This window comes from Typopeltis vanoorti, chromosome 22, assembly GCF_054136105.1.
Source record: "Typopeltis vanoorti isolate ZY-2024b chromosome 22, IOZ_Tvanoo_1.0, whole genome shotgun sequence".
NCBI classification, from domain to species: domain Eukaryota; kingdom Metazoa; phylum Arthropoda; class Arachnida; order Uropygi; family Thelyphonidae; genus Typopeltis; species Typopeltis vanoorti.
The window spans coordinates 47,358,073-47,372,290 of NC_143570.1; the positions used below are offsets into that span (position 1 = coordinate 47,358,073).

Consider the following 14,218-nt stretch of genomic DNA (forward strand, 5'->3'; position numbering starts at 1 on the left):
GTTCGATTCCCGTTGTAGACGTGAGGAATTTGAGGATCTTCCTCAGGCATAGCCAAGTTAGCCGGTCTTGGGCGCGGTCAGTAGGGTTTTTTCCGCCAGTTTATCTGGCGTTTTTCATCCCGCAAACAGGCAAACCGGTCCCATGAACATACGCCTCTACAGTCAAAAATATATCCCCCCCCCCCAGCGGCAGACCAGGCGACGGGTCGGTTGGGAGTAGTACTAACAAGAAGTCGCATCTAAAAGTAACACGCGGACCCTGCATAGAAGCGGGAATAACGCGTAGAAGAAGAAGATACTAACTATCCCATTCTGATTTGTTGTCCTTCGTACTTGCTCGGGCATATTATACACACTGCCTCCCTAAAGTCTGCATATCTACTCCCCCCCCCTCACTTAATAACTCTAGTTTTCCTGATTCTGCACTTCCACTTCATTCATGAACACTTTTTCAAGTCTCCGCACACCAAATCCATTCAAATGCAAATCATAACAAATTTCCACTAACCCTACTCTTGGATATAACGCCTTCACACTCCGCCCGTCCATAGTACATACGAATATATTACACCAGCGTTTCTCAACCTTTCTAAGCCCAAGGACCAGTAAAATGACTAAAACAATTCTACGGACCACTAAGTTATTTAATTTTTTTTTAAATGTATGTGGGGATTTCCAACATATACATATTACATTTACATGTTTACATACAATGGATGTCTTAAATTGTTTTGCTGGTCATGGAAAACTGTACAGGAAAATAAGACTATTCATATCGGCCGGAAATGTGTGTAGATGGGGGGGGGATGAATGGCTTTGGAATGTTCTGAGTGAAATTTTTGGGTATATGCAGGGGTATAGGCAGATAAATGGGGACGACATATAAAAGATGCCGTGGATAGATGAATGGGGATTAAAGATAAACGTCGTTGTGGGCAGATGAATGAAGATTTCAGCGGGACGGCGCTGACATTCCCCATGATGCCAACGGCGCTAAAAATGTTGTGTGGTTAGCTTAATGAGTGTGAGCAGATGAATGGGGTTAACATATAAAATATAAAAGTTGCTGCGAGCAGATGAATGGGGATTCAGCGTGACGGCGCTGATATACCCATTCATTTGCCCACAGCAAATCGGAAACTGATAATTTTTATTTGTTTAATAAAAATTAAAAAACTTTGTTCAGTGATGATACACTTTTAATCGTTTACTTCCATATGTAAAATGTTGTATGTAAATATATGTATATATTGGAAATCCCCACATACATTTAAAAAATAAATAACTTAGTGGTCCGTAGAATTGTTTTAGACATTTTACTGGTCCTTGGGCTTAGAAAGGTTGAGAAACGCTGGTGTAATATACTCGTATGTACTATGGACGTTATATCCGAGATAAGGATATAAGGCGTTATATCCGAGAGTAAGGTAGTGGAAATTTTTTATAGAAACAGAATTGAGATTGAGCTGATGTATATTCGTATTTACGCATCATCTTCTAGCTTCTGCGATTATATCAGACAGTATATCCATAGAACTACATCAATAGTACTGTGGGTATGCCACATAATCTTATATAATATATTAATATTCTCTCTCTTCAAATTTCACCAGGTGTTATCCCACACATGCATACTACTTTTTAAAAAAAAAAAATAGGTTGAACAAGGAAGAGAAATCGAGCAACTGGTGAACTACAGATATTGTTATGATGAATGACGGGTGTTAGCTAATTAAGTCTAATATGGTAAGCCGTATAAGGCTAGTCAACATAACACGAAAGAATTTTCAGGATTCATAGAGTAAAACCATAAACTAAAACGAATTCCCATATAACGAGCGAGGATTTTCACACTCTTAAATCGCATATCTCTAAGTAAGAATTAGCACATAAAATCTGATCATCGAGGTATGCTATACCTCGATGATCAGACTATGACTGATAGTACAAAATCAAATCCATAACGAAGAGATCCATCTGACCATTGCTGTTAGGCGAAAATTTACAATGACCTGGAACGAACACAATCTCAGTAGTTTGTCGAAGACGACTACGACGATATGTTGCAACTATTTTTTATTCAAGGGCGAAATTCGACACTTTACTCAATAGTATTTAACTGTAATGTACCACATCGTTTTCTCTTTCTACATTACCTGAACTACCAACTTTAACACACAAAAACACTCACTATCCTTGTTGAGGAGAAATTCGTATCTTCCACAACGCAGAGACAAAAAATGAGGCAGTCCATTTCCTAAACGATAGCCATTTGATAACTATTATGGAACACATTTTAAGCAACAGCCATAAAAGAATGTGAAAATGTTCATGCACTTAATCAATTCTGTCAAACACAGCTTGACAGAACTGATGAACTTCATTAACAGAGGATATTATACCTCTACTTTTCGCATTACGTTCTGATGATGTGGCATAGGCCAGTAGTATTTGTCGTGGAACAGTGCAATTTTTAATCAGATTATGACGATTAAAAGCACGGATGTCTTCGAAATAAAACTGTATAGATGATATTATTGATGATAAATGATAAATTGATGTGTGACATGTTTCGCACGAACCTTAAAATAGTTAAACACTGAAAGGTGGAAAGTAGGAAAATTTCACTTGAGTTAAATCGGTAAATAACTGATAATGAACTAGAATGTATTTCATTTTTAAGGACATCGAGGGTTCAGAAGGCCTAGATGATATCCTGTGTTGCTGTCAGTAATGAATTTGCTAGTTTCAGTTATATCATTTAAATTTGAAAATAAAATTGAGAAAATGCTCAGGGCGAAACTAAATATTTTCAGTGCTTTAAATTGTTCAAGAGAAAGCTTTTACCATTTACGAGCATGTGATTTACGTACGGATAAAAATACTGCATGTGTGGAAAGTAGGGCTGGCTCTGGTCACCAGCAAAGCAATCCATTTAGAAAGACTGTGCCATCGATATACAAAAAAACTTTTTTCTTTTGAAATTTTCAACATTTTGTAACTGTCATTATATGAAAATAAAAATTACTACATTAATAAGAAAATAATTTTTCATGAAATATCTAGTCTATAAATATCATTCACAAATTCACAAACCACGGGCTTACAGCAGCAGCCTCTACTCCAGTAGCAAGCTACTGCCTTGGCTTGCTGAAAGAGACAATACTTAGAAAAAACGCCACAAAGTAGGAAGCATTACATTGTCCAGAATGATCACATACCGTTTAGAGTTCAGCATTCGTGGCAGCACAAAGGTCAGAGAGACCAAATCAGGAAACACAGGACCATACAATCATACCTCCACCTCCGAATTTCAAAGTTGGATTACAAGCTCTGGCAAGAGACATTTACCGGGAATCCGCCATCCCATTCCATCTGCTCGGTAGAGAGTGTAGTGTAATTCGTCGCGTGGGCGGAGATTTACTCGTTTCAAGGAGTTGAGAATTTAAATGGTGATCTACTGTTATTTGCAGATGATGCAAAGTTGGGGAGAGAGTTATGAGAAGTAGAGCTGATGTAGTTTTGCAAGCGGTCTGGCTGAGATATCAGTTTAATGTTGCAAAGTGTGGTTTTAAAATTTGGGATATAGAGTATAGGATTAGTGGAAATAGTTTAGCGGCGGTAGAGCAAATAAAAGATCTGGGGATGATGGTCGACGGGGACAGAAGACAGTCAGGAAGCAAAATGCTCACGAACTTTTGAAATTTCGTGAGCATTTTGCTAAAATTGTTAGGAGAACACAGCGAATTATGGATGTTATGTAAGGATGTTTCGATTCCGTTGTAAAAGGCTTTGATCAGGCTACATTGAATACCATACAAAGATCGTCGCCAGGTTTTCAAAAGGATAATGGGTTATTAGAGAGGTTTCAGAGACGATTGAGTAAGTTGGCTTATGAGGACATATAGAGAATGCAAATAACAGAGCTTAATGGATAGCAGGAAGAGGGGAGACATGATCGAGACGTATAAATTGGTAATTACTAGATTAGCGTGGATGAGTTTCTTTTTTTATAGATCATCTGAAGACAAGGGGAGAACGAGAAGCCATCCCTGGAAGCTATATAAGCTGGGTGTAAGTAAAGGGTGGGTAAGAAGTAGAATTTTTGCACGGAGAGTGCAAAAATTCTACTTCTTACTTCGATTTTGCTATCATTGAACATTTGTGTGCTAAATGAAATTTCGGCTCGAATTTAAAATTATCATCCAGTTTTTAATTAAGGGCGCAGTTCATTGGTCTCGTATAGACGATGTGAAGGTGGTTATCTCCAGTTCTCAACATAATTAAATCTCATTAAACTTCGAATTTCAAAGATTCAAATTTTGTTTATTTACAGATTTTTGCGACAGCAGTACGCCATTCGCGTTATTACAACCTTAAGTAAATTGGGTTCTAAAACTAAGATTACAGTGTATGCGAATATAATTAATACCTTGATTTACGGCGTGCAGCATAAAGCTAGTCGACATAAAACGAAAGAATCTTCAGGATTACAAGAGCAAGATGAAAAGCTGAAAACAAATTCTAATAATTACCTGAGCAGTTTATACTCTTAAATCGCATATATTTAAGAATTAGCCGTTCATAAAAAAGCATACCTTGATTACCTGATTATGACGAGCAGTAGAAATCAAGTCCATAACGATGTAATCCATCTGACAATTGCCGTAAGGTGAAAAACTTACAATAACCTGGAACGAATATTTCAGTAGTTTGTTCTACACAGCAACTACGATGTGTTGCAGCTATTTTTTTTTTTAATTGAAAGGTGAAATTCGTCTCTTCACTCAATAAGTATTTAACAGTAATGTGCGTCGTTTTCTCATTCTTTCAACAAATAGTATGCTATCTAACAATGTTACTACTAACTTCAACGCACAAAAGCACACTCACTATACGTGTTGAGGAGTGAAGAAATTCATACCTTGCACTTGCTAAGCAGCAAAGTAGAGAAAATAATGGGGGCGCAGTCCATTTGGTAACGATTAAGGAACACATTTTAACAACACAGCCATAAAAGAATGTTAATCAAACAGAGCATACTTCTTGATAGAACTGATGAAGCTGCTTCCACTTTTCGCATTACTTTCTGATGAAGTGGCGTAGGCAGTATTACCTGCTGGGCTGGAAGAATGAAAAGGGGGGGGGGGTAGTGTTTTGTAACCAGATTATGACGCGAGATAGTTAAAAACATGGATGCTTCCTAAATCAAACTGCACTGATGATATTATTATTTTTTTTTTTAATGGTAAACTTATGTGTAGTATGTTTCATTCACATCAACCTTAAAAATTAACACTGAATAAAGTGGCCTCATATTCATTCTCTTTTCTCTTCAATAACACACACACTCAAAAACTTAACATCCCAGAATGCAACAGAAAGCCATACCATTCTCTCTCTTTCTTGCTTTAGAATAACAGCATCTACTCGTATGTAATATCGCCAGTAATTAAAATGAACAGGAAAATTTCACGTGAGTTAAATCAATAAATAAAATAAGCTACTAGGAGAGTTCACATGGTGTCTTTCAGAACCTCGGGAGTTCAGAAGGCCTAAACGATTCCCCTGTCATTAATGGCCACAGGAAGCTACAATGCATGTGCGAAAAGCAGGGCTAGTTCTGGTAACCAACAAAGCAAGACATTGATAAAGACGGCATTCCATCAATATGTACATACAAAAAACTTTTTGACATTCTCAACATGTAATTAGTAAGTGTTATTATATTAAAATAAAAATGACTACATTAGTAGGAAAATAATTTATTTCATGAAATATATATTAATTATGATTTTAAAAAAAATGTAAAACTCAAAACTTCTTAGAGTGGCAAAAAAAACCTCGACCAGTTCTGATGAAACGAATAGGGGTAGCGTGTCTTGTCTGCTTATTTTAAGTCATTTCACGGGATTCTTCTTAGATTGTGGTGGTTTTAATATCTAACTGGAAGGAGCGGGGTGGGGAGAGGTGCGTGTTGATTGCGCATGTTGAGAAAAGATCATATATGACCATCGACAAATTAAACTGCCTTGATCATTGCAACACATACATTGATATTATAGATTTAGGTATCTTTATTTTCAATTTCAGCAATGTGAGGATTAATTAAAAAAAAACAAATTGTACAAATTAGTCTTAACTGATTCTAGCCTTCAACTAATGCCATATATCGTCCATAAATAGGAGGGCTAAGAAACACTGCTTTAAAATACATTTAAAGAATCAAGTGATTTCGGGAATAAAATGACGTCGAATATGAAATAGAAACTAAACTGCAAAACAAATAAAAAAGCTTTAAATTGTATACAATGGAATTAAAAAATAGCTTTCTGCTTTCTTTTAAACGATGGTTTCATTTTGGGCAAATCATTTTCAAAAGGTTACAAAGTTAAGCTTGAGGCAACACTAATAGTTTTATGACACCCTCAGGGAGTGGAGTTTAGTGAACTGCCATCTAGGATAGGTGGCAACACGTATGAAAGATGGGAATGTGCCCCTTGATCAAATGACCTATCACTTCGAGTTGCAATGGTTTCCGATTACAGTAATTTATGAAAATTGCTGGAAGAGAAACCCTTACTGGCTATGTAAGAGGGCTGTTCAATAAGTAATAAGACGAATTTTACTGTCGCTAAACCACTCATCACAATATTAATTTCTATGGAATAAAGAAATGTTGCTGTCTGTATTAACAAAAGAGGTTGATAGATGGTATATACAGGCTGATGTGCCAGAGTGTCACGTGACTCAACTCAAGCTGGTTTCGGCGCGCCTACGAACCGCGACCAGTCGTCGAAATGGAAGCGTCCTTGGAACAGCGTTATGGGATTAAATTTTGTGTGAGTTTGCAAAAATCGGCATCGGACACTTTTAACATGATACGCGAAGCTTTCCACGATGAAGCAATGTCGAGGGAAAAGTGTTTTTCGCTGGAATGAAACTTTTAAGGAAGGAAGCCAAAGTGTGGAAGATCTTGAATGTGAGGGAACCCTCAACGTCCATCACAGACAATGATCAGCACAGCAGCGATTATCATCAAGGAGGATCGCAGAATTACAGTACGCCAGCTGCATGTTGTCCTGAATATTTCTGTGGGCAGTGTTCACTCAATCATGGCTGAACATTTGGGACTGAAACGTGTTTGCGCCCGATGGATTCCCAAACTCTTGACACCGGAGCAAATGTAGCATCGAGTGGATGTGTGCACAGAATGGAAAGAAAGACTGGAACAAGAAGGCGACAACTTCTTGAAACGCATTCTTACAGCTGATGAAACTTGGTTGTATCACTATGACCCTACAATGAATGGAAGCATCCGTCTTTGCCTACCCCCAAGAAAGCAAAAACTGTAAAATCGGCTGGTAAAGTTATGACCATACTGTTTTTTTTTTACTATGAAGGCATTGTTTACCAACACGCTGTAGAACCCGGGAATCCTGTAAACAAGTAGTCCATTGCTGAAGAATGGCTTCTTATTGCACCACGATAATGCAATGCCACATATTGCTGGTTGTGTAGTGGACGTTTTGCAGAAGAACAACATAGATATCCTACCACACCCTCCATACAGTCCTGATCTCGCACCGTGCGATTTCTGGCTGTTTCCTCAGCTCAAGAAACCACTAAGAGGCCGCCATTTCGAAAGCAACAAAGCATGTGTAAAAGCTGCGGATGTGGTTTTGAAAGAACTCTCAAAAAATGAACTTTCACATGTGTTTAAGAAGTGGACGCAACATTGGGACAAATACATCGCGTCTTACGGTAGTTACTTCGAAAAAGACCATGTAAATGATGACGATTAAAGGTAATCTGTTTTCTGTATAAATATAGTCTTATAACTTATTGAACAGCCTACGTATATTAAGCCATTAACAGGTGTTAAGTATTGCATGTAGACAAAATATTTTGCAAAGCAACGAAACAAAGAATTGTATGAAGTCATGAGCAATACTTTATTAAATGTACAAATTTATTCTCAAATATGATTTCCATAGTTTACATTAAGGAATTGTTGCAGACTATTATTTTGTTTAAGTAGTTCGACTTTCTGATACATTTTTTCTTGAAATTATTCTGCTGCTGAATTTTGCTTTCAGAATAGTGCGAACTTTACCTTTTAACGAAAAGGCAAGAAATATAAAAAGTCCCTGAAATGCACTGAAGACGATGAAGATGTAAAAAACAATTGAGGATTGAAGAATATTTGCAATCATCGCAGTAGTCCAGCTAACGCCCATAATCAGCGCCAATCTTACATACATCAAAAAACGTTTCTTTAATGTCCGACTTTGATGTTCTGAAGTTTCCATGCTATTTGACTTGATGGAATAAGCACACAAAACAAAAAACACGAAGTTAATTCCAAGCAGCGTATATATTGGACCCACAAAGTAATACAAGGTCGATTTTGGATCACTAAACCAGCAAGTCTCGTTTCCAAATTTTGGACGATATTTGTCCTCTATATCAGGAACATTATCAAGTACGGTTGCCACTATAACTATGAGCAGAGAAATCCCCCAAGAATACAGAGAATAAACCAGAAATCTTTTCCACCGAAACTTTTGAATCACTCTAAGGCTACGAACAGCAAGTCTGAATGAATGCCATATATCAAAAGCTATTGCATTCATCCACAGGAATGAGCTGAGAAGAAAGTAGTAAAGTAATTCAGCAGTTACCACACAGGAAATTCCTTGTACTTCATATATTCCAGCAATAATGATGAAGATGTATGCAAGCAGTAAAGCTAGACACAGAGAGGCCAGATTATATCCTGGTGTGTTTCGGAGACTAGGAACTATGCAGAAAACAATTAAATGAAGGATCAGGAAGAACACCGATATTCCTATGCCTGTTATACTTAAATAAAAATATGCTTCCGGCTCTTCCTCCTTGAATTCAGATTCTTCGTATTGTGAATATTCATAACACATCAGTACATAGTCCTCGAGTACTGCATAAGGCCTAGGCGGGTACGTCACATTACCCCAATCGATCACTGTGATACTTCCATTACGATGTAAGATTGTGTTTTCTTTTTCCAAACATACTTTCAAACAAGATATGAATTCCAGAGTATAATTTTTTGCATCTTCTTCTGATAGTAAACAAGGATTCGTATCCTCGTAATCGGAGAATGTAGATTCGTTAGAGGAATTCATCATTTTTTCAGAAGGATCCGCTTCTGTGAAGTTAACTGTTGAGCGATTATTTGTTAATGCTGATGAAGTTGTCGTTTGGATCTGGCTTACAATTGAGACTGTTGACATCACTATTGATATATGAAGATACAGGATACTCATCCTTGCAAATTTAGGGATCTGATTCATGATGAGCATTTCTGTCTTATTGAGCGATATTTGGCAGAAAACTTATTCAAATATCTCTTAATCGAAATGAATATTTCTCTTTTGGAAAAGCGCACTTACGAAATATTTAGAATCGGACATCTCGATCTATATTCCTCTTCTAAGATTCAGGAATTCGCGGATGACATCTAAAAAAAATAAATAAATAAATTTTAAATAGAATATTTTTTCTACAATAAATAAAAAATACATTTAAAACTAGTTAGAATATTTGGAATCAATACGATTGTCTCTTTTGCCGCTCTTGGTTAATTTAAACTAAAAAGGCATCCCTCCTGTAGTATGTATCATACAAGATCATTCTAATTAGTGCTTGATTACTAATCATCTCCTTATGAAACAGAATAACTCAGCAATTGATATAACTTTATTAAAATGCAAGTAAAAATATTTTGAGCAAGCATCACGTTCACTGGAGAGATTACGGCAGACAGAAAAAAAGATTAAGTTCCTCTAATTAGAGCTTTAGCTCTAATTAACACACAAAACTCCTTTTGGGACTGTGTGGGTGTTCTATCTTCAGGGATAAAACAGGTTAGAAGAAATTATTTACTGACATTGAGCCCATATATATTACTTATCTGAAAAATTCTCTAAGCATTTAGAACTTAAGTTAACTTCGTATTTATTAACAAGCTGTAGCAACACACACAAACATATGTTATTATAACATGGATTTTACATTTAAAATGGACTTAGACTGAGTTCCTAAAATAAAAAAAACATCAAGAACGAAACAGAAAAAAGATGAAAAAAAAAAATACAACAAGAAATATAGACCATTTCCAACAACTAATGACTATCCACAGGGTCATTTAAGTGCAAAAGCTAGATGACAGACAGGGGAATTCCGCATTCTAAGGAAGAAACGAAGATATCCAACAAAAAAAAAAGGGGGGGGGGAAGCATTCGGTCAGAAGTTGTGCTTGAAAATTGAACGAATGAGGGATAGCAGTTTCAGGATTAACGGTCCAAATTGTATTCTGTACTGGCTAAGCTTATAATAATGATACAAGTTAATGAAATTTATGTTGATCTGAGTTTCGTGAAGTTAAACATGACCTTTATTTCTATTTGATTTAAATGAAGCATTACACACAGCTATCAGTATCACATAATGTTTTAAGTTGGCTGTTAGAATACAAGGAGATATAGGATGATGGTTTGATGTAACATCGGGTGTAAGTACTAACTCTCCCTCTCCCACCAGAGCTATTTTATCTGTGTGGATGATATTAAGAAGAAAAACCGGCATGAAATCTGAGGATAATAAACTCATCTTTTTCTTCTAATGTAGGTGATGTTATATCTTAAATAAATCTAAATCTTTATTGAATAATGTCACGCTATAAATCGACAAAAAATCTACGAAAATGAAAATATCAGGATTGTGAAAAATATGAACTGTATCCTCAATAGACAACCCTACAGAACGAGTAAAACATTTCAGCTATTTGGGAACAATTTTAGTCAAGCTGGAAAATTATATTTGGAAACAAATAACAGAATAAGCAAACCTGATATATTGGGGAGACAACTGAACGCTGTTTTATCCACCACTCTGGATTTAGAGGGGAGGAAGCATTCGCTCTAACTTCGAGATGTTTTCAATTGAACAACAGAAATAAAAGCTATATTATTGGTAAAAAAAAAGAAAAAAAGAATGAAGTTCTGTATAAACACATGAAACAATAAATGACTGTTTCGTAATCGATCTTACCAAAACTAATCTCGATTGGACAAAACGAAGTTGAATCCCACCCTCAGTCTACTATCGAAATATTCAACTCTTTCTAGCTTGTCTATGAGTGTGACTTGCCATGGTATGAACATTTAATACATTTACCAATTTAGCACATTAAATAATACATTTATCTATTTAACTTCATTGAATTCCTGTAACTATTTCAAAAAGCATGCAAATGATTCAGATGAGTCAAAGTCTAAACTTACATTCCATAAAATAAGAATAGTTTTATACTTTGCAAGAAACTGTAAATCTCTCACGTACAACACGAATTTAACAATTAAGCGGTGGATTAAATCCTTAAATTAGAAATTATGCTCACCCTGATTTAATTGACATTTTAACCGAAGATCAAAATATAATACGCACATCGACGGAAGTGAACGAGGTTTACTTGTTGACGAGATCGGTGCAGTTTCGTCAGCGGAAGAACTTAGCTACTTGTGCCGTCCGTTATTCTCAGAAAAGCCAACCTGTTTTTCCAGTAATTCCGTATTGCCTAAGGGAGGAGAATTCTAAACATACGCTTGCACGTGAACTGTATTTCGCCTAGTTCATTGTGGGGTCCAATCCTAAGGGAGGGAGGCGTGTAAAATACATTTACAAACATTTTATTTTTTATATATTATTATATGACACCTCCAGGGAGTCCAAAGACTCATCGAGGGAGAGTGTGCCAACAGCATCGAACGATTGAATCCCTTCCAACTACTAACCGCGTTCGAACTTGCTTAACTTTTTGCATGAGCCATTAGTATCAGAGGCTCTACACCCTTGTTATGTTAGGGTTACCACGTTCTACTCAGTTTTGAAGGTGACAGTTTCTTTCGCAACGTAGTGCGTAAGCTACCTGCTATTATGATTTATTTTTACAACAGTAATCAAGGAAGTGTGTTGCAGGGGAGAAAGTGCATGACACGGACATGACGCGAATGTTATGATTTACAAATGGGTTTTCAGTTGGGCAATTACGCCTGGAATAACCATGTCTTATAAAACTGATGAATTAATCATAAGAATAATTCATGTGCCAGCTGATCATTTATTAACTAAATACGAAACGTATCGCTATGGAAACATGGTTAAATCCGTCTGTTTACGATTTTTTTTTCGCTTACTCTGTTCTTTTTGCACCCATCATAATGAGAATAAATAAAGAGAGAAATGCATTTTAATGTTTCATATTAATCTCTAATATAAAAGGTTCTTATCATCCTAGAGTCCTAGATAATAGGGATGGTATTACTTGTTTACCATATAAAATAAAATAAATAATCATTTCTGCGAAAGGAAACGGAACCTCTCTCACCGTTAGTGTCATTGCTCATCTTGATTATACAGGAAGGGAAAAATCATCGCAGGAAGTTAACATTCTAAAACTGCCATGATAAAGGTACTAATAACAAGCCATGCAATTATTCTGTTTTAGTCATTTTGTGATAATGATTTCATGAAGACTGCTTTTGTAATAAAAATTAAAAAAAAACAGCTAACACCTTTTTATTTCCGTATATAGGGAGTAAGCGAGGCCGTTTTAGCCCTATCTAACTGTTGGAGACTGAGTGGGCAGTTCAATCTCCACTGGTGGCCAATCAGAGATAGCTGGCCCAAGGCTATCACTAATTCAGTGGTATGCAGTGAAGAGAGACGGCTCAACAAGTTCCCGCCATCTCGTGGTCCCTAACACTCGTATTTAATGTCTGAAATAATGTGGGTTCTACGGTCGATTTTTTTGAGTTTACAGAGCGAAAAACCCGAGTTTCCAGGAGGAAAAACCCGCTTGCCCATGCCAGAGATCGACTACGGGAACCGTTTAGAATTGGTAAAAGGCTTAGAATTATTTCTTCTAGTCGCCGACTAGATTTGAAACCAAGATTTGATACCTAGGGTCCGATTAGTAAAACAAGTAGGGGTTAAATGGATGAATAACACCATTAAGCTTGAGCTGCAAAAAAAGAAACAACTGTGGAGGGAATTTAAAGAAAGGGGTGACCTGCAGGCACACGAACGGTATAAAGTGCAGGCCAGAAAGGTAACGAGTGTGGTAAAAAAAAGCAAAAGCGGATTATGAAAGGAAACTAGCTTTGCAAGCAAAAGAGAATCCCAAACAGTTCTTTCAATATGCTGCAAGCAAGAAAAAAACTGTACATGGCAAAATGATTTTAAGGAATGACGATGGTAAGGAGGTCACTGAATCAGTCGATATAGTGGAGTTACTGAGCGCGCACTTTGCAAAAGCATATCATCCAGGTGGTGACATTGAAAAAATGAAGGAACCATTAGTTTATACGGGAATAGTGATGAATGAATGGAGGTGACTAGTCTATTACAAAACCTTAATGTGAACACATCTGTGGGATTCGGGGGTATACCGGCACGGGTCTTGCGTGAAGCGGCTAAGCAATTATCAGTGCCCTTGATCATGTTGTTTAATCCGAGTCTCAGGTCTGGTTTAGTCCCGAAGGTGTGGAAAGAGGGGAAAATAGTTTCACTGCATAAAGGAGGATCCAAGACTACGGTTGCAAATTACCGACCGATCAGCATATCAGGAGTCGTCGTCAAGGCCTTGGAGAAAGTAGTCAAGGGAAAAATACAGGAATGGATTGATGAAAATGAGATACTGTACAGGGGACAGCATGGCTTTGTGAAGGGTAGATCATGCTTCAGTAACTTGCTCAAGTTTTATAACAAGGTGACGGCTGAACTGGATAAGGGAAATGGGTTTACGGTGATACTGCTGGACCTGGCAAAGGCGTTTGACAGGATACCACATGGAATACTAATCCGTAAACTACAACATATGGGAATGGATATAGGGTTGGTGAGATGGATAGGTGGTTGGTTGATGGAGAGATATCAAAGAGTAGTTTATTCAGGAGTAGAGTCCAAAAGACGGCCTGTGACTAGTGGTGTGCTGCAGGGTTCTGTTCTTGGACCACTGCTGTTTAATCTGTTCATTAACGATATAGGGAAGGATCTAAGTGGAACAATTCATTTGTTCGCTGATGATGCAAAGTTAGGTAGGGCAATAGTGAATGCAGCAGATGTCAAAGTCTTGCAGGATGACTTGGATAGATTGGAGTTCTGGGCTAAGGAG

General features: G+C 37.0%; 1 protein-coding gene across 1 annotated transcript; it reads right to left on the reverse strand.

Moving 5' to 3' along the window:
- Positions 1-8,021: 8,021 nt before the first annotated feature.
- LOC150094401 (G protein-coupled receptor Mth2-like) lies at positions 8,022-11,460 on the reverse strand. The gene is made up of 2 exons (XM_090412262.1): positions 11,328-11,460; positions 8,022-9,502 (listed from the first exon to the last, which is right to left on the reverse strand). The coding sequence occupies exon 2, from the start codon at positions 9,342-9,344 to the stop codon at positions 8,034-8,036; it is 1,311 nt and encodes a 436-aa protein (XP_090268388.1). The 5' UTR covers positions 9,345-9,502; positions 11,328-11,460; the 3' UTR covers positions 8,022-8,033.
- Between the last annotated feature and the right edge of the window lie 2,758 nt (positions 11,461-14,218).